Source organism: Gadus chalcogrammus, chromosome 14, assembly GCF_026213295.1.
Source record: "Gadus chalcogrammus isolate NIFS_2021 chromosome 14, NIFS_Gcha_1.0, whole genome shotgun sequence".
NCBI lineage: Eukaryota > Metazoa > Chordata > Actinopteri > Gadiformes > Gadidae > Gadus > Gadus chalcogrammus.
Genome location: NC_079425.1, coordinates 19,302,860 through 19,322,361, shown reverse-complemented (window position 1 = coordinate 19,322,361; position 19,502 = coordinate 19,302,860). Strand labels below are relative to the sequence as shown.

Below are 19,502 nucleotides of genomic sequence, written 5' to 3'. Positions count from 1 at the left end.
GCCATTGTAAAGTGATTTGTTGGTAGTCTGTGTGTGTTTCTGATGGCGTTTTATGGTATACTTCCATATATCACCAAGCCTTCCATCTTTAGTGAGTGGATATTCAGTCCCCATCAACTGACTGAGAGATTCACACTATGGATCCAGTGTTGTCGGCCAATCCATTAGATTAGCCTTTCACTGAAGGTTACATTATGGTAATTATACTAAATACAACGAATTGGCACTATAGTTAATTATAAATCAATACAGGCTAATCTATGTAAATGATTTCGTTGTAAGTATTGCAATAAATTGATCTGTTTACAGTGGCGCTATAGGGGGTTGTGTTTGAAGGATTTCGCCTTCAACTGAAACGGTGGGTTCAATCCCTTACATCTGACCTATCTGCAGGGATCCTTGAGCTCGAAGGCCAGCCTCTTCCAGCTCATTAATTGCATAAATCTCAAATATATTCACTGTGCATAGCTTTGGATAAAAGTGACTCCAGAATTACTAAATAATATGCTATTTAATGTTTTATGACCCATAAACACTGCTTACAAACGACGGTTTACGATAACATACTGCCATCTTGTGGCCAATAAATGTATAATTGTCAATACAAGTTAATATATTTACAAGTCCGAGGCGGGAAACTGAACAAACACATCCTGGGTTAAGCATTATTAAAACTAAGGAAACTTGTTTTAAACTAATAAACACTTTAGAAACACGTTTTTTAGATCATGTTTCGCAAGAGAACGGCTTGGTTTTCAAACAGTGTCGAACGAAGGTGTCAGAAATACTGGGGTACGTTTTTACAATTTTACTAGCTGTTTGTTTTACATGCTATTTGTTTTGGCGCACCTGTAACTGATTTCAATTTCAATCTTTAAAATAATTTTGTTAAGATATATTATGTATCCTTAATGTGTAAATAACCCATAATCTGACTGTACATTGGATAAATGCACTCAAAAGACAATCTAACGTTACTCAAGAGATGACAATGAGGCAGATTATTGCGAAAAAGATATTTTAGCTGACATAGAATATAAACCCAGCTATTTAAGTCAAATATAGAGAATACCATGTAGGATTTTGAGATGTGAACATCAGATGTTCTAGTTCATGTGTATTTCAGCAGTATCAGATGTGTGTATCTACACAGTATCTGATGTGTGTATTCTACACAGTATCTGATGTGTGTATCTACACAGTATCTGAAGGTGGGCGCATTGCGAGCTGGAGGACAGCAGAATACCTCTTCAGTGAAGATGCCTCAAAACCTGACACCCAGCGGTAAGAAACAGCATTCATTGTTCCCATTGACCTGCCTAAAGGTAAGCAGGTCAATGGGAACAAGAGGGTTGCTTGCGCAATTCCTCCGCTCCTCCTCACGCCAAGAGGCCTAAATCATTTAAATGCAAGTTATTATCGCTTCATTGTTGATGAATCTCCCAATTAGTAATATTTTCTTCCAATTATACAAATCGTTCTCCTCTGATCTTAGGATCTTTGAGAGTAAGGACTACCAGCAGAAGAAGGTGACGGTGTTCCACAGCCTGTTCCTCTGTGCGTGTGAGAAGCGTGACAGCGCTGGCTCTGTGTGTATCGGACACTATGTACTGCCCCCCGTCTGTGTCCAGGACGGTGAGGAGCAATTAGTTCTTCATTTATTTTCACTCTTTGAATTTTTCTTTTGGCTGCGGGTGGGCATTTTGCGTTTGGTTTTAAATAAGCCCAATGGGTTCGAGGCTCGATACTTAAGGTTTGCTTCTTCGATTGCTTGCTACTATACTGGCTTGGTGTTGTGGTTTCAAGCGAGTTCCCTTACATTTATTACCAACGAGATGGGTTGCGGTCTGGCCATGAATCCATGCGAGCACGCAGTGAGCACAGTGGATAGAAAAGTGTACCAAAAAGACATTAAAGTAACTCCATCTTTCTTTTTTTTAGTGGTGGTTCAAATTTGGATGGAGAGCTTTGATTATTTTCTGTCTCATTTGTTAGTCTAGCTTTGGATAAAGGTGCCTGCTGGTGCTGAATGTAATTGTAGTCCATTAAACTTTTTATTTGCAGAAGTCCGGAATGTGGTTGGCAGACTGATTTGGGAAAGGGAAGATGATCAGTTCGAACCCCAGGTATGAAACATAAAGCCAACGAAAACCTTCCTTTAGTATAGTCTACTCCTACATAATTCTTAAATCTGTATTTGCAGGGTTCATCAGTGAAACAGGTGGAGGAGGACTCCTGGACGACCACAGACTTGAACAGCAGGTCACAGTTTTTGTTTAGTGCTGTACCACGCCACATGATGCTTGACAGTATCATCTGAAAGTCTTGAAAGCCTCTGCACTATTGGATTTTTATTTTGCACATTTCTCACTCAAAAGAAGGATGATGGAAAAAAAAAATTGACCTTGAAGCTGGCATTTGTGTCCTGCCTCCCATGTGATTTAAGGGCAGAATTTGGTATATAATTATGATAGTACTTTTATTTATGCAAGTGTTTTATCGTAGCTGACATTACATTATGTTGTGTTTTTTAATAGCTGTGAACATTTGGACTCAGAGACGCCCCCGACTGTAGTCAAAGTGTGCTGTGAAGTACAGGAGCTCTCCTTTAATAAACCAGCAACAGGTAAAGCATTCATTCAGTATGTTGATTTCATTTCAGTAAAAATTGAGAACCTTAATTATTGAGAAACTCACAAGTCGAATTTAAACTATACCACACCAAATACAGTAAGGTGGCGGGCTGCCATCTTAATTTTGATCTCATAAATAATAGTACATCTGCCGTTTGGTGGACACTTTCACACAAAGCATCCTACCATACAGTACATTTCATGCTAGGCTTTAGTTGAGCTTAGCTACACAGGACCTTGAACGAATTACACACGTTCTTATTTAAAACATACTTACTTTTTAATCATAAAGTGTCTCTCCTCTCTAGGTTACATCAGTATAAACAAGCTGGCGAAATACTCTGGGGACCTGTGTGAAATCACACCGGACCACTGTGGCTGTTAAGTGCATCAGTAAATCCAACTGCCACACTAGTGTCTATTTATGTAATGCATGGTCCTTATTCACCTAGCAGCCATCTCGGTTTTAAGCACTAGTTGGGTGGGGGAACTGAATACACAATTCTTCATTCAGCACCCCCACCAGCGAGTGCTTATAGAACGAACATGGAAGCTAGCTGGATAATTCCATAGTCAACCATTTAGAACTATTGATTTGAAGAGGTTCTGTCGGGTTTCTTTACCATTTGTATTTTTCAAACTGCATAAGTTCATACAGTTGGATATTAAAGAACAAAAAGAGGATTAAAAAAATAAAAATAGATGTTACATACTTTAAAGGAAACACGTTTATTGAAAAACAAGACAATAAAGATCATTTATAAAAAAAACACCAATTACACATTCCATATGTATATCGTTGGGTAATCTGAATATTTTATAAAGCGAAATTTTCATCATTCTCTTAAATAATTTGTGATTCTAATAAAACAATTTGAATTCCTTAAGCGTTCATTTAATTTGAATCCTTCAGTTTTGATCCACTTCTGGATATGAAACACATACATAGCTATAGAGTTATATTTTTATAAGTAATTCAAGCTGCCCAAATTATAACCGTCAACCAAAAAGATAGTGTCTATAAATTATTTGAATCTAGGCAATATATTCTGCATTGTATGCTTTCACTTGGCTAACCAATAGGTCTGTAGTTTTGACATCTCACGTTTAATTACTTTAATAAAAAGCCCATAATTGGCTGTGGCTGTTCTCGAAATGGCCTCTCATTTCATTACTGTTGTGCGATTGTAAATACCTTTCAGTTATTCGCCTTTCAGAGGCAACACTGGACTGCGGAAAGTCTCCTTGCAGACTTTAGCTATTGACCTTGCTTATCAATCGTTCCAGTTTCATGAACGATAAGCTTTCAAATTCTTAATAATTTGTTATTGTTTTTTCTTTAAAGAGTGATTTCAAGTAGAATATAAGACATTACTGCTGAGAACAACCTGCTGAGCACAGTGTAGTAGAGTATATGGTCATTCTCTTTAAAGGAGCGATTGTAATCTGATTTTAATCTTAATCTCATTTGAAGAGTGTCAGCTAGACATCAAATCCCTTTGTACTGCATGTATAGGGGTGGACAGCGAGGAACCGAGGCCCCGCTATCGTCTGCAGGACATCCCAGTGGTGCTCCCCCCCGTTTCCCTTCTTCCACAAACAAAAATACATTTGTTATAAACTACGTTCTCTCTCTATGACACTTTGACGTCAGAGGATCTGGTCGGATCCCATACATCATCGAGTGTAAACTTTGAAGTTGAGATCCTACCTGTTCTTAAAAAAACCTACAATGATAAACAGACCGCAATATACAACTCTGAGAGTAAATGTCACTGTTGAACGTACGTTTTACCTGTGGCGTGGTGCATCGGGCAGGGATCTGCTATGTCCTGTAGAGTGGTGAGGGTCTATTATTTTGAGTCAGAACACAACACTGTATGCACCAACTATGTACAATGGTATCCATGCTGAATGTAGATTGGGCTTGAGCAAAATAATTAAAAGGGATAATCAGATTCTAAAAATAATACAGTCGATAAGAGAACCCGGATCCATTTTAAGACGGGGAAGTAGGGAGGGGGACAAGCATTTGCATAAATACCGATATCTAATCAATACTAAAGCCTAGTGGCGTATCCATCAGGTCAGGTCACAGGGTACTGAAGGGTCAGGGCACCATCATCTGAGAGATCTGACTAGCAAATCTTCCTATGTGGCAAATTTAGCAGCTCTTAATCGCTGCAAATTCAAACAGTGTGAAATAATTATTTAAATATTTTGTATATATTAAAAGGCTATGTATATCTTTTCATATGATCCACAGAGTTCAGGTTTCACCAAATTGTTAGAATTAGTCATTCTACCACAGCTGATCTGTTGACATATGGAGGCCTAAAAGCCACTGGAATACACTCACTTCCACAACACAACTCCTCTAAAGAAACCAATTTACCTTCCAGCTTGTTACAGTTTGTCTAAATGTAAACTGTTGGGACAGAGACAACAGATTTGTGTTCATTCGAATTGTCACTCATTCGAAGTGGCGACTGATATAGTGAGAAGACCATTAAAAAAAACTAAAACAAACAGATATTGTGGACCAATGACATCCAGGGAGAGGGTCAGCTGATCTACAGAGTTTCAAAGTCGTAATATCCAGCGATTCACGTGGGGATTTCTTGACCATGTCCTCGTGATGAGAGATGACAAGCAACCACCGACAGCCAAAAATGATGATCCAGCAGAGGGCGATAATGGCTTGATGTCAAACACGCGATAGGTCACTGCGAAGGGGGCTTAAAACAGAAGAGGATGAACAGCAACGTCAAAAGGGAGATTGCTCAGTCCTCTTAACATGAGAATGAGGATTGCATTCACAGTCTTTTTTTTAATTATTTCATTCAACTGACACATTAGGGAGCACTGAGATGTTCACATGCAGATCCAGCGTTCACCATCTTGACGGGCTGCGTTTGAGGTGGTGTGGCTACGGTTGGTGTGTAAGGACAAAGACTTTGCGAGGTATGCCATCTTTGAGTCTTCGGTTAGGTCTTTCTTCCGTCCTTGGTTTCCTGGCAACTAGCTTCCCACAAGACATACACGTCCCTCTAAAAGAGAACAGAGGCAGTTGAACGGTCGCCCGGAGCCACGTCGCTGTAGCCGACAAAAAGAGTCAAAGTATTACGCAGGGTGAGGGCTGAGTTTGAACCATGTGCACTACGATGTATACACACACGCCAAGTCCACTTTCTACCGATGACACTGAAGCGTAGCAAGCGAACCGCTCGTTGCCGCTTAAAAAAAAAAAAAAGTCTTACTCTCCTTCTGCCTCTCCTACACATACACACCGTGTACATGACAAACACGCCACACTACCAGTGGTAGGGGCCTCAAGACCCAGGGGCCCCCGTCATCAGCCCCCCCCCCCCCCAGGAAGAACCACCTCCGCATCCGCCAGACTCCCAGCCACACTCGACACGCCCTCACACACAGACCCAGGCGCTCAGACCAACCCCCCCCCCCCCCCGACACACAGTCGGGGGCGGGGTGTGACCCGGGGCCCCTCTTGGGGTCTCAGACGGCGAACTCGGCCCCGCTGCGGCGGCCCCGGCTGAGCAGCAGCAGGCGGTGGAAGCGCAGGCCGTTGAAGGGGTTGCACCACAGCAGGGAGGGCGGGCCGCCGAACACCGAGCGCATCCCGTCCCAGCGCACGCGCCGCTCCCACGTCGGCTTCTCGTTCTTAAGGCGCTCGATTTCCTGCCGGGGGGGGGGGGGGGGGACATTTACCGGTTAGTCTTCTGTGGTTTAATGTTCTGATGTTTTCTAATCGATGAAACATACGTCTTTCTATGTTATTTTATTAGCGCGTTCATCGTTTTATCAGATGCTTTTATCCAAAGCGACATATGGTACATTTTTGAGATGCACGAGGAGCAGGGGTTAGGTATCTGGCAGACATTGGGGTTTGAACCAAGAACCTTTCGAGAGTCAAACTCCCCATCCCACACCAATCTATCTATCAACCCATCTATATCTATATGTATATCCAGGTTGGTATGGATAACACTGTCTGCCAATGACAAAGAACAAGTGAAAAGTGCCCCCTGAACCCAGGCCCATGTAGAGTGAGGGAGGAGGTCACGCACCGTCTCGTCGTTGCAGATGGAGTGGAGCTGGGTGCCGAACATGACGGCGGTGAAGGTGAGGAAGAGGACAGCTTCCAGACAGAGGAAGATGAGCAGCAGCACCGACACGCCCGGGGAGAAGTCACTGCACTCTGAGGGACATAAGCAGGGAATTGGTGACATTTGGGCAGGGCAAAATGGTAATACTATCATTTATGAATGGTGTGGTATGGTCATGAAATGACTTATTACGATAGCAAGTTTAAATGTATTCCGATGAGAAGATATGCTTGAAAAATGATCACTAATGAGGTTAAAAACATCAATGAGGAAGGTGAGCTAGTGTTAGTCTTTACCAAACTAATCTCCAAAACTAATTTCCTTCCATTTGACAATTTCTGTTAATCAAACTGAACTAAATCATTCTTAACTTATTCTCATTTATTTTTCTCCTCCCCAGGACGCAAAGCAGCCAGAGGCCGTTGCTGGATGTGAAACATCATACAGTGTAAACAAAAGGAGATGGTAGGATCCTCATTTTGATAGCAAACCTACACCAGCCTATAACCGTCACCATGGAAACCGTAGGGTCACGAAGGCTTACCGTTCCACTGGACTTTAACGCAGGTGAAGAAGTGCATGCCACTGAGGCCAAGGGCATGGGCGGATATCAAGGCTATGTACATCTGTTGAGGGACCCACAGTCACACATTAACAATAGGATACAATGGTAAGATTTATTTCAAGAGTGAAATTAATTTTTACTAGCAGTAGGAGTTGTTTTAACTCAAAAGATACTGACTTGGTGAAACAAATAACAAGTAACCACAAAAAAATGTATAAGGGAATAGACAGAAGAACCACACCCCACAGTGGTCCAGAGAGGGTATTACTATGGTCTTATTTTATTGCATTTGTAAAACAAGAGTTGTAAACTTGTAAACAATTGTGTACTTGCATCTGTGACAGGTAGTGAAACAGTGATGACATTTCCTCTAGCTGCAAGTAGCCACCATCCTAGCAGAGCTCATATGTAGTTCTACTTCACTCTGCTCCTTATCATTTGATAGACTGACCCGATTCTAGTACTGGATGAAAACCATGTGACTGAGTTATGTCCGGATACAAAGAGATGTATACATTTCAAAGATTGGAGTACCTAAGTAGTGCTATTGAGCACGGGGAAAGTATACATACAGTATATGTTAAATAATAATAAAAAATAAAATATATGCACACATATATTTCTGATAGTGTCTGTCAGTGTCGGTTAGCATATACTGCTATGATCCACTACCCATGTCTGTTAGTTACTGTACAGTCAACTCTACAAGTCTATCCTCAAATACCAATAAACATTAATTAATTTAAAGAAAAAAATTAGGGCAGGGGAAAATGTAAAGGTTAAAGTTCACCAAGTTCTTTAAAACATCCCATACATTTTATGAGACAATGCACAGGAAATAGTTCCAATCAAAGCGCTCCACACCACCAGGCAGCAATAGTGTGTGTACTCACCGTGAAAAGCACAAAGAATCTCTGATTCTTCTCTCCCACACAGTTATTGACCCATGGACAGTGGTGGTCCATCTTCCGGATACATCTTTTACAAATACTGGAGAGGAGAGGAGGAAGAGGGAAGGTGGAGGGGAGAGAGGAGAGAGGGAAGGAAGAGGGGAGAGAGGGGAGAAGAGGAGGAAAGTACAGAGGGAGAATAACAGGAGAGAGGAGGGGTGGAGATAGGAAGTGGAAGAGAGGAAGGAGAATGGATGAAGGGGGAGTAGAAAGGGCAGAGGAGAGACCGTAGTGAAGAGAGAAGTGGGAGGAGATGATAAGGGAGAGGAGGAGGAAGAAAGGAGTGAGCACTGAATAACTGACACAAGGACTCCAGTCACAGCTCGGAGGGATCACAGTCCCTCGGTCCGAGAATGCTTTGTGTCAACGCTTCAGTTGAGATTTATTCCTAGGGTTCTCACAGGGATTTTGGTTTCCATGGTAGCACTCCCACTTGTCAGTTGCAGCCATAGACATACAAGGTTATGGAAAGCAGGGGAGGTTAATGGTTTATGAAGGGTTTTAATTTTAATAAATTAGCGTATTGAGCCGCGATATCAATGATTAAACAAGGCCAAAAGACACAAATTCTCTACCTACTGGTACTAACGACAAAAGCGGCTGTGTGATTTGTCTTTGGGTGAACAGCGCTAGTCTTGCCATGCAATTTCACCCAAACTTTGCCCAAAGTTCAAACCATCCATTCGCTTTTTAATGATTTGAAGTAGGCCTACACTCAAAACTATGCAGCTGTGTGTTTTCTGAAACCTTTTGGCTGCGCTGAAACTCTGATGCTACCAGTTCGGGCTCAGACCGGTGAGTGGATCTGAAAGCCACTGGTGTCCACACCGAAATCCTACGTGCTCTATATATATATATATATATATATATATATATATAACCATTAGATAAATGTTTACCAGCTCTCAGTATAACTAGAAGCTATGTTCTGACCAGCTCCTACGGTAACCAGTAGTAGTGTTTACCAGCTCTCAGTTTTGCCAGTAAATGTGTCAAACACTAAAAGGTTAAGTAGTGTGTGTGTTGACTACTTAAATGCTCCCATTAAAACAAGGAAGACATATGTTCGGCATTAATGATTAATTCCTCCCTCTTCCACATTTTTTCCAACTAGCTAGAATTTAACTGCATGAATACCCTATCACAGGAGGACACCATATCTCCACGTTTACACTCTGTCGATAAAGCTTTTGTTTGCCAAGAAACAGGAAAGCAAATCTCAAAGTGACCCTCATGTTTTATGCAACACAATGCATTCAACGTTATAATCCCAAAAAAATAAATACTAATCAAAAGGAAGGACATGACCTGCTATGAATTATGGCCCAAAAGAGAACAACAAAACTGGAAACAATGACCATTTTTGGGCGGGTTCCTACCTGCAGTGGTGTGCCCTCTCAGGCTTGATGCTGCAGCACTTGGGGCATTTATAGATGACCTCGCCTGGCTTCAGCTGCAGACTGTCCATGTACTCCTTAGTGGCATTTCCCTTGGGGACCGCACCCTGTAGAACACACAAATCAATATAATGCGGTCGAAGTATTTGCCTCTCTTTTCTCTTTTTCTTAAAAACATTGATTTGATGTAACGGTAATGCTTGTTTAACATTCAAGTCCAATCATTTTATTCCTCTAATGAGGTTTCCTGGGATTGCAAATGCAAGTGGGCAGGCTTTCAACATTTAAACGGTAAAAAGCTGTTGAGGTGTGGTCAAGTAAAAAAAAATAGTAGGTTCTGTGATCGAATAAGTTTAAGTGTAAATAAGTGTGAATAACACCTCTAATTACCGAATCTTGGAGAACAAGCATGTGCATGGATTAGGGGACTCACACACATCACATTGACTCAAGCAAAAAACAAGGAGTTGCTTTATTTAAAGCCCATCCCGGGTACAATACTGTTTTTTGCATGTCTTGCAGAAAATCCAAGGTCTCGATTTGAGTCATTTAATGGCTTTCAGCCGCAGGGGTCAACCTCATAGCGATTCAGCAGCGGAAACATCGGCTTTGATCAGAGAAGGTGCTTGCGGAGGTAGTTGATGTTTGTTTACCAAACGTAAAGCAGAGTCAAGGAACAGGATCTCTCCGAAGCACGCACGCACATCATGGTTAATGAGCCGTTTGACTGGACACACACCCTAGTCCTCAGAGCACCACGCCCCTACACCTCTGCTCCTCCTCGCTCCACCCCGTTCCTCTGTTCTCCCTTCCCTTCTGCTTCTGTTCTACTTTCAGCTTACCCTCCTTCTCCTGCCCCCCCTTCTACTCCCGCAAGCTCCTTCTCCTCCTTATGCCCAATCCCTCTTCCGTCTTCTTCCGCCTCCTTCTTCCATCCTCATCCCCTGTACCTCATCCAACCTTCCCCCACCAGGTTCCCTTCCCTCCCACCACTCCTCCTCCTCCTCCTTACCGGGTCGGTGAGCATGGTGCGCATGTGCGAGGCGAGCGCCAGCACGGCCAGTGTGTTGAAAACGGCCCCGTTGAGCAGTGGGTACCAGGAGTTCTTGGCGGGCAGCAGCATGACAAAGTTGACCACGAAGGCGGCGTACAACACCAGGAACCAGGTGATGCCCGCGCACACCATGCCACAGCCGTCCTGGATGAACCATAACGTGTGGTGAGGGTTGGGGCCCGCGTGGTTGTTGTGGTGGGGGCCCCCGACCATCACACCGGCGTCCAGGGTCCCCGCCTCCACGTCCCCGCCGGCAGACAGCAGTGGGTGGTGCTGCTCAATGTCGCGCAGTCGGTGGCCTGAGGACTGCATCCTGCCCTGGAACGCACAGCAAGAAGGACACCGTTTACTTTGACTTTCAGCCTGTTGGCACAGGGCTCCACAAACTCTTCCACGCCCTTGTGGAGGTACTTTTGGCCTGGCCACCAAAGAGTTATACCATGTTATTGCAATGTCAAAAATGTGAGCCTTTTATCATTTATCTTTGTTTATGACCCAGCACAACCTCGCCTTTTCACTCTTCAACAATTGATGATTGAATGACAAAGACAAGGCAAAGGCACGCATATTGTTTTCTAAAATGTTTAGAAAACCACCCACTTCGTCCTCTGCTGCAACCCAGTTATGGGTTATCCTACGCTTTTATACAAAGTGATGAATAATTAAGACGGAGTAATCAAATAATACAATCAGAATAGGAGCAAAGCTGCAAGGGTTTTTAATGTTGCACAAACTAGTAAAAAAGTTAAAGGAGCTATGGAAATCAGAAAAAAAGGGTTATTTTTTATTTATTTTATTGTAGTGCATGCTGTTGAGATGTAAATTGATTGCTATGTATTTGATTGGAGCCTTGCTTTGCATCACGTATTTAAATATAAACTTATTTTGAATAACTTACCATAATTTTGTTATTTAAATATTATTCTGTTTTACTTCAGAACCACAAATGATTTAAAATCCACTTTACTCTCCTGTTGAATAGGGATGTTCCGATATGATTAATTCCTTCCTGATACCGATTCCGATACCTGAACATGCTTATAGGCTGATACAAGCCAACACGCAGACCAATTCTGTTTTCTTTTTAGGCCGGCCCATTTCCAAACTTTTTTATAAATACGATCACAGTAAATAAATAAAACATGACTGAATTGTGTGAAATTTATTATATAATATAACATTTCAAATATATGTCAAATACTAGCACTTTTCTTACTTGCCATAATACATTTATATGTGCGGTTTCGTTGCTAGACCATCAGACAAAAAGGAAGCAACAACCAAATACTTCTTTCTGCAGGCAGTTAGACTGCTTAACTCCGGTGGACTATTACTGGCACTCTTGCACTATCTGCACCACTTTCTATGCACTTTTATTTTATATACGCGGAATAATTGAAATAACACTTAAACACTAAACCAAAAAGGCACGTCATGCTTGAACTTTCTTGTTTCAACTGGTTTTCATTTGTGATAACTAATCTACAAGAAATGCCTACCGTCTTTATCAGGGCTCTACAGTGCAGTATGGAAGCATATATGTAGCAAAATTCAAATGGCAATGCAATTTGCAATTTGCAATTCAATAAGTAATTACGTTATGCAATTGACAATGCATTATGCAATTTCATAATGTAATTTGTAAATACGTTATTCAAAGTGTATTTTAAAATGCAAAGTGACAATGCAATCCTCAATTACATTTGCAAAAGTTATAACAATAAAAATACAATAACATTTTGTCAAATTCTTTGAGTTCCTTTATTCAAATTGAAAAGCTATAGCGTCCCCGTGATTGCAATCCACTTCGCCACGCTCCGTGTGTTGCGATATTCAAATGACATTTCAATCCGCAAAACGGAATCCAAAACGGAATCCAAAGAGGAATCCAAAGAGGAATCCAAAAAGTCAATATGCAAAGTGGCAAACGTATCAGCCACCAGCGGGAACTACGTCACTTTCTATTGTGTCAGACTGTTTTATGTGTGGGGGGAGGGAGTTCCAGAGCCTGGGTGCTGAACAGTTGAATGACCGGGCACCCATTGTAGTGAGTCGTGATGTGGGGATACATAGTAGTCCAGCAGAGGTTGAGCGGAGGGAGCGGGAGGGAGTGTATTCTTGGAGGAGGTCGCAGAGGTAACTGGGGGCTAGGTTGTGGAGAGCTTTGTAGGTGAGGAGTGGGTGGAGATGGTGGGTCTCCCGACCCTATGTTTCGCACCCAGTGCCTGTAGCACTTTGGAAATCTTTGTGTTTACCACACTGGCGTCAAAACGTACCCGTGAGGATAAGTCGTCTATCCTATCTCCCAGAACACGCACTCTATCTACTGCATCTGTGTCTTCAACACGATTGTTCTCCACATCATCGGCCAAACTTCGGAGCGTATCAATAATCACCATTGGTGACCATGGACCTGACACATACGAACTAGAAGTGAACAAGGAAATTACGAGCAAGTGACGTAGTTCCCGCCCAGACGCTGATTGGCTGATACGTTTGCCACTTTGCATATTGACTTTTTGGATTCCCTCTTTGGATTCCGTTTTGGATTCCGTTTTGCGGATTGAAATGTCATTTGAATATCGCAACACACGGAGCGTGGCGAAGTGGATTGCAATCACGGGGACGCTATAGCTTTTCAATTTGTATAAAGGAACTCAAAGAATTTGACAAAATGTTATTCTATTTGTATTGTTAGAACTTTTGCAAATTTAATTGAGGATTGCATTGTCACTTTGCATTTTAAAATACAATTTGAATAACGTATTTACAAATTACATTATAAAATTGCATAATGCATTGTCAAATGCATAATGGAATTCCAAATTGCATTGCCATTTGAATTTTGCTACATATATGCTTCCATAGTGCAGGCATTTTCCTCGCGTTTGTATTTGCCCAGCGCACTCATGAACGATACACTAGATTGAAAATGTGGACATTGATTGTTCGGCCTTCCACACATGAGTAAACAGACAGAAGATTTATACAAATAAAGACGATTTATGTGTACTGTGAGTAATACAAATCCATTTTCCTTAATACAACATTATTATTGTGCAGAAACTTGGTTAATGTAAAATCATTTAAAAAATGTGCACCCAGAACCTATATTTATGCATAAAAAATTAAATAGTCCGACCTTTTGGGTGAAAGGTAGAGAGCAGAAGCACTGAGTTGTTTTTTCTGTTTTGACGTTTCACAGCAACACAATAGTCACCAAAAGATGGCCTGGCCTAACAAAGATTACGGACCACTGAGGTACTTTTTAGCTCAGCGTAACTCCCAAGGCATTGCACATGACCTACGCTTGACATTAATAGTCGTTTATAGAGTTTATCAATGTGTTATACCTTTCTACCACACTTCAAATCAAATGTATTTACTCTAATGTATTATATATTTTGAAACATCCCAAATTATACAGTTTTTGGTCTAATTAAAACTGTTCCAAAGGGTCTATGCAAGAACTTTGTAAAGTATATATAAACCAATCCTAAATCCAGCTTTGAGTGCGTGTTTCATTATCAAATTTTCTACATTCTAAAGAAACAGGCAGTTTTCCGAAGCTCATTCGTTATGCTAATGACCACTGCTCTGATTGGCCGCCTCATTGCAAGGTTTGGCGGAGAACAGAGGTCAAACAACCTTGAAGCAGTGGTTTACTGTAAACATAGCTGCTCCAGAACCAACAGTGAAACTGTACATGTTTGAGCCGGAGTCCAATGCAGAATGAGAAGAGGCGGCTTATGTGGTGGTAATAATTCAATGTAATCAGTTTTGTTGAGCTAATTAGCCAATGCAAATGCTAACATTGTTATTTTATCGTATGCATCCAAACAGCAATCGGAAAATAATGAAACACTACTTAGCTACTCTTTTACGTTGCATGTCATGCAACGTAACTTGGTAGGATACTGTATACTGTACACTATAGTTATATTGAGTCGAAATCCCATAACCACCTAATTGTTTTGTCAAACATAAGTTTCAAAAGCGTTTGCTTAGTCGTTGTCTTTGGCCTGCAAATAGTAGCCAACAGATATAGAGCAGACGATGGTCGTTTAAAGATGTTTGCAGGTGGATCGTGTGAAGTAGGATTTGCTCCATGTTAAACCTCAACATTGTTGAATACGAATCCAGCAGTGAACCTCGTTGAGGAAGCGAGTGTTGATCACTCACATACAAAAACGAGCTAACAGAAGCCGGGACGTTGCCATTAAAAATAAAATGATTCCACTCTGTCCTGTCATTTTCACGTTTTGGGAGAGAAGATTATTCACCCTGTTCTGTCAAAAATATTTTTTTTCTCGACTAGTTAATGATAACATGTGGAAAAAGGGAAGGTCAGGTAATAAGACATTTTCCATAGATTTTCCTCTTTGATGGTACGCAAATGTCTTACCTGAAAAATAGTGTCCAACCTTTTTAACAAAAATAGTTTCCAGCAGTATTTCAGGCTGTATAGGAGGCATTTCTCATACTTGTATCGGTATGGGAACAACTTTATTGTGGATGGGTGACCTCTATCTCCACTGCCCTACACTACATTGTTTAACAAGCAGTTGGGTCGTTAATTAGACCCCTAAATTCCTGAAAGAAAGTACTTCAAACACATTGTAATAATAAATAAGCCCAGGCTCTGAAGTTAATGACGGTTGAGGTAAATTTTGGGAATGTTGGATCAATGAGCGCCGAGTCAATTATTGACTAGCATGGAACATTACTTCATACGGAGTTAACTTTTTTTGCACTTTTAAAATGCTTAAATATGAGATATTTTTTGGTCAAAGCAGATCAAGTTGTGTGTCATTCCGTTAATGAATAAAGAATCTTTGAAGTGCCAATATATTTTCTTTCTCACTAAAGATTGTACGTCATTTCTGCAATTCCTTCCAAGTCATCGCTAAGGATCGTCTATTTTGGAGGGTATTGCTAAACCCCTGAACCCGGCAGTGTGAATATACAGGCTCTGGCTTAAAGCACAATATCCTACAGCCTTTTCACAGTTGTCCAACCAAGTATCCAACCTGCTTAGCAGTCAGGGCAGAGAAGAGGGACCAGGCAGGGTGGAGGATAACAGGGGGAGAGAAAAGCTGGGTCATTGGGCAGATGGCAGAACAGATGAAAAGCATGCAAGACAAGTGGCTTGAAGGAGGAGAAAAAATGGAAGTTGCAGAGGAAAGAGGCAAATCCTACCGGCAAGCAGAGTGAAGATTTTTTTTTTTTAGGTGAAGAACTGAATGAATTGGACAGGAGAGGAAAGAATAGAAAAAGGAGAGGTAGCACTAAAGAAATAGGTCAGAGAGAGCGGTACATAAATCTCCTAACACACACATACCTCTCCCATAATTCAAGGTCATTCCCTGTGTTAGCAGAGATTTAGCCTGCGTGGCCTGATTCAGTTGGGAATCACTGGATAACTCTGACTTCAGTCTTTTGTCCTTTTAGGAAATGTTTTAAAGCTATAACACTCAATCTACCAACTTTGACAACAGTGTCTCTGGAAAATGTTCATTCTACATGGCTGAAGTAAAAAACTGTAAGCAATTGTTATGAAATTGCTGTCATTATTACATTGTTTGTTGTTTGATTGTGTGGATTTTTCTAGTTAATTTGGCATAATTCAATGCCAAATGGTCAAGAAATCAAACAGTGACCAGAATAAATGTTAAGATATGGCTTCCTTCTCAGGGGACAAGGTGAACAACCTCTCATAAACATTGTTCCAATAAACTCCTATGGGCAGGATCAACCACAACACAAGAATTTAAAGATAACTCTTATGCCTTGTCAATCGCACTGTCCTCTAGGATTCACAGTTTCTGGGAAAAGCTGTTTTGTACCTTACTTGTCTTCAAGGGCTCACATGCGGTGAATTTGTGTTTTTTGTGGACTTTCTGATAGCTAAGCCAGCTTGAAAACACTCTGAATCTTGGTATGGAAATACCCTTCTCGAAGCCATGCAAAAAAGTTGCGTGCCAACAGTGGTTAACAATGGGTTGCCTTGGGGACAGCATAGTAGGAGGATACATATATTCAAACAGGTGCTGCTGTTAACTATGAGTGAGGCAGGATAGTGTACTGTAGGAATCCTTGACCAAAATGCCTTAGCCCTACATGCTGCTTGATATCGTGTATCTGAGCGTAAAACACTCTCCTAAATGTCCCCAGCAAGGTCATACAGATAACAAATCCTTTTTAACTCTTCGAAGATTTTACAATATCATAGAAAGGTGAAGACGTGAACTTCGAAAGGTGCATGTTACGTTACAGAACCAAATCTTATCACACCAGGGGAATCTAACCTTTTCTTCTGGTGTACATGTGGGCCACCTCCGGCTGAACAATTAAATATGCATTTGTGTTATCGCAATGTGTGGTAGTGAAGGTCGATGACAGATCATCAGCCACCTATGACAGAATATACCCCTGAAACGAAGGATTAACCAAGCTGGTTCAGGGAACTCATTCAGAGCTATGTAATATCTTTCAGAATACATGCTGGAGAGATTTGGGGAGATTTAGAGAGATCAAACCACGAGGGAATCAATGCCCTTTAAAGGCAATGTGAATAACATCAAGATTCTGGGGCCTCCAAGATGGGGCAAATGAATAAAATACGATACTAGGGTAGGGAAAATGTAGACTGTAGGGAAATTGAGATTATCAAATGTAAAATATTGATTTGAGATGGAGGGAGTACTGCTTACTTTCAATGTAGATCAGCAGTTTCGATATCTATATCGTCACTCCAAGTGATTTGATTTTAGAAGTACGTTTTAATGTAAAGTAACCCAAATTTGTGGTTGTGTTGTTTATCTGGTTGGTGCTGTTGAATAAAGACATAAAAACAGAGGTGAAATTAGCCATAAAATGATAAAAGTACAAAACAATTTTAAGAGGCTATAATGAAAAAGGACACATTAACAGCCAGACTGGGCATAACTAATTAACCCAGCACCGCTGCTAAATACCTCACTGTTGTCTGGTCAAACCGGCCGCGCCTGCATGTCAATAGGGGTGTTAGAGGAGGTTGTTGGAAAGAAACCAGGAGAAGATGCCAACAGGGATTTTGTTCTGAAAAGCCCAGACTAGCAGAAGCAGAGTATAAGGCTGCCAGACACACAGCACTCTCCATTCGTAGTTTCTCTAAAAGCTTTCAGAACAGTTGTTGAACAGTTTGGGACAGAGGAGGAATTCTAAACTGGACTTGGGGAAAGAAGGAAACCCTGATTTGAATGTAGGTTCACACTGCATTCATTGCAATGCATGCAGTGTACAAAGTATGTCTAGGATATAGGACTCAACATTTGGTAAACATATCTGATTTTCAGATGGTTGTGACTAGTGACCTTTCTTTCCTCTTTCATCCGATTTACAAAATCTAAATTAGATTTTATTATTCTCTTTTTATTTAAGGACATTAACCAGAAGCCTGAACTGTCCCAGATGAAGCTTGGTCAATAGCATGACCATACACAATGGCTTCATTGTCAATTGTGAATAAGAGATGAGAATGAACCATATGGATAACTCAAGTAAAATATTTACAATGTATAGGACCAGGTTATCTTAAATAAAAAAGTGTTAGATTTAAATCATAGGTTTTAAGTATAATGACTGTTAGCTCTGTTAAAAAGAGAAATGCTAACGCACCTGCATTCTTAATGGGGGGTTAAAAACAGCTCTAATGTCCCGTTTGAGGCCTATTGATTTTTCTGTGGTAAGGGAATCTGAGGCCCATTGAATCCATGCCAACTGTGCACACTTTTCTCTCATAGTGCAGATACTGGGGCCCGATACAGTCATAAATTCCCCTTATTACACACACATGCACGCGCACAAATTTCAGGGTATTGGAGTAGTCTTAATTTATACAGTATTCAGTATTCAGAGATCTGTCTACACTGAGAAAATAGAATGATAATTCAACCGATTTCTTTTTCCAATGGAAACATGTAAACTTTAAAATAAAGAACAGCGGCGGTATAATAGTTTTAATGACACCGATTCCATACACAGTAATTACCCATGACCAATGAGATAATGTTACAAAGAGGTTTGCCATAACTCAGATAGCCTTGCTCTTTTGAACAGGCAGAGCCTGTTTAATGTTATACATGGGGGGGGGGGGGGGAAGTACTCACAATGTTCAGTATCAGGATTAACCAACAAAAGCCGAACATATGACAGATTTTACAACCGGGAATCATATATCCTATTGGCCTACATTAGTTATTTTAGCTTAATTGATTTCCAGTTAAAAAGTCTGTATTATTCTAGGGGATTTTGATAGAAAGGGCATAACCATTCGTCAGCTATAATATCCGTTTCGAGTTTTCTCTGCCTTCCGCTGTATGAGGCAACTCTGCCTTCCGCTGTACAATTTAAGAAGGCTACCAGCACATTTCTGACCAATCAGGGAATCCATCTTGCCTGTCAATCACAGTTTGTGAAGTCAATCACTTATCAATGGAGGAACGTAGACAGGAAGGGAAGGAGCAGAACAGGAGGTTCTTTTTTGGAAGATATTCTCTCATCCACCCTCATCTGCTTTCAGTGCCGTTACACTTCATACCTAAAGCAGCTTTAATGCAAACATTAAGGGATACCTCCGTCTTAGTTGAACCCAAACTCACCTAAATTGTTTCATCACAGTGGCATGACTTGCAGAGTGGTTCTTGGTACAGCATTCAAGACGTAGTGGTGAAGTGGAGTGTGTGGACTTGCTCCCTCTGAGAAACAAAAACAAACAAATACAAAAAATGAATAC

At 41.1% G+C, this 19,502-nt stretch overlaps 2 protein-coding genes across 3 annotated transcripts in view; one reads left to right on the top strand and one right to left on the bottom strand.

Moving 5' to 3' along the window:
* The first annotated feature begins 638 nt into the window (after positions 1 to 638).
* terb2 (telomere repeat binding bouquet formation protein 2) lies at positions 639 to 3,448 on the top strand. 2 transcript variants are annotated; one of them, XM_056607645.1, is made up of 7 exons: positions 639 to 792; positions 1,203 to 1,284; positions 1,496 to 1,635; positions 2,065 to 2,126; positions 2,204 to 2,262; positions 2,538 to 2,626; positions 2,942 to 3,448. In XM_056607645.1, exons 1-7 carry the CDS (start codon positions 729 to 731, stop codon positions 3,016 to 3,018), a joined length of 573 nt encoding a protein of 190 aa, XP_056463620.1. In that variant the 5' UTR covers positions 639 to 728; the 3' UTR covers positions 3,019 to 3,448. The 2 variants fall into 2 exon arrangements, with proteins under 2 accessions (XP_056463620.1, XP_056463619.1); XM_056607644.1 differs by having other exon boundaries at positions 1,179 to 1,284.
* Positions 1,939 to 19,502, bottom strand: part of zdhhc7 (zinc finger DHHC-type palmitoyltransferase 7) — an 18,736-nt gene continuing 1,172 nt past the window's right edge. Inside the window, exons 2-8 of the mRNA XM_056607643.1 lie at positions 19,369 to 19,464; positions 10,685 to 11,044; positions 9,655 to 9,779; positions 8,219 to 8,315; positions 7,305 to 7,386; positions 6,722 to 6,852; positions 1,939 to 6,332 (exon numbers count right to left, since the gene is read on the bottom strand). Of these exons, the coding sequence (XP_056463618.1) occupies positions 6,150 to 6,332; positions 6,722 to 6,852; positions 7,305 to 7,386; positions 8,219 to 8,315; positions 9,655 to 9,779; positions 10,685 to 11,038 (972 nt within the window). The 5' untranslated portion in view covers positions 11,039 to 11,044; positions 19,369 to 19,464 and the 3' untranslated portion in view covers positions 1,939 to 6,149. The remainder of the gene's footprint in view (positions 6,333 to 6,721; positions 6,853 to 7,304; positions 7,387 to 8,218; positions 8,316 to 9,654; positions 9,780 to 10,684; positions 11,045 to 19,368; positions 19,465 to 19,502) is intronic.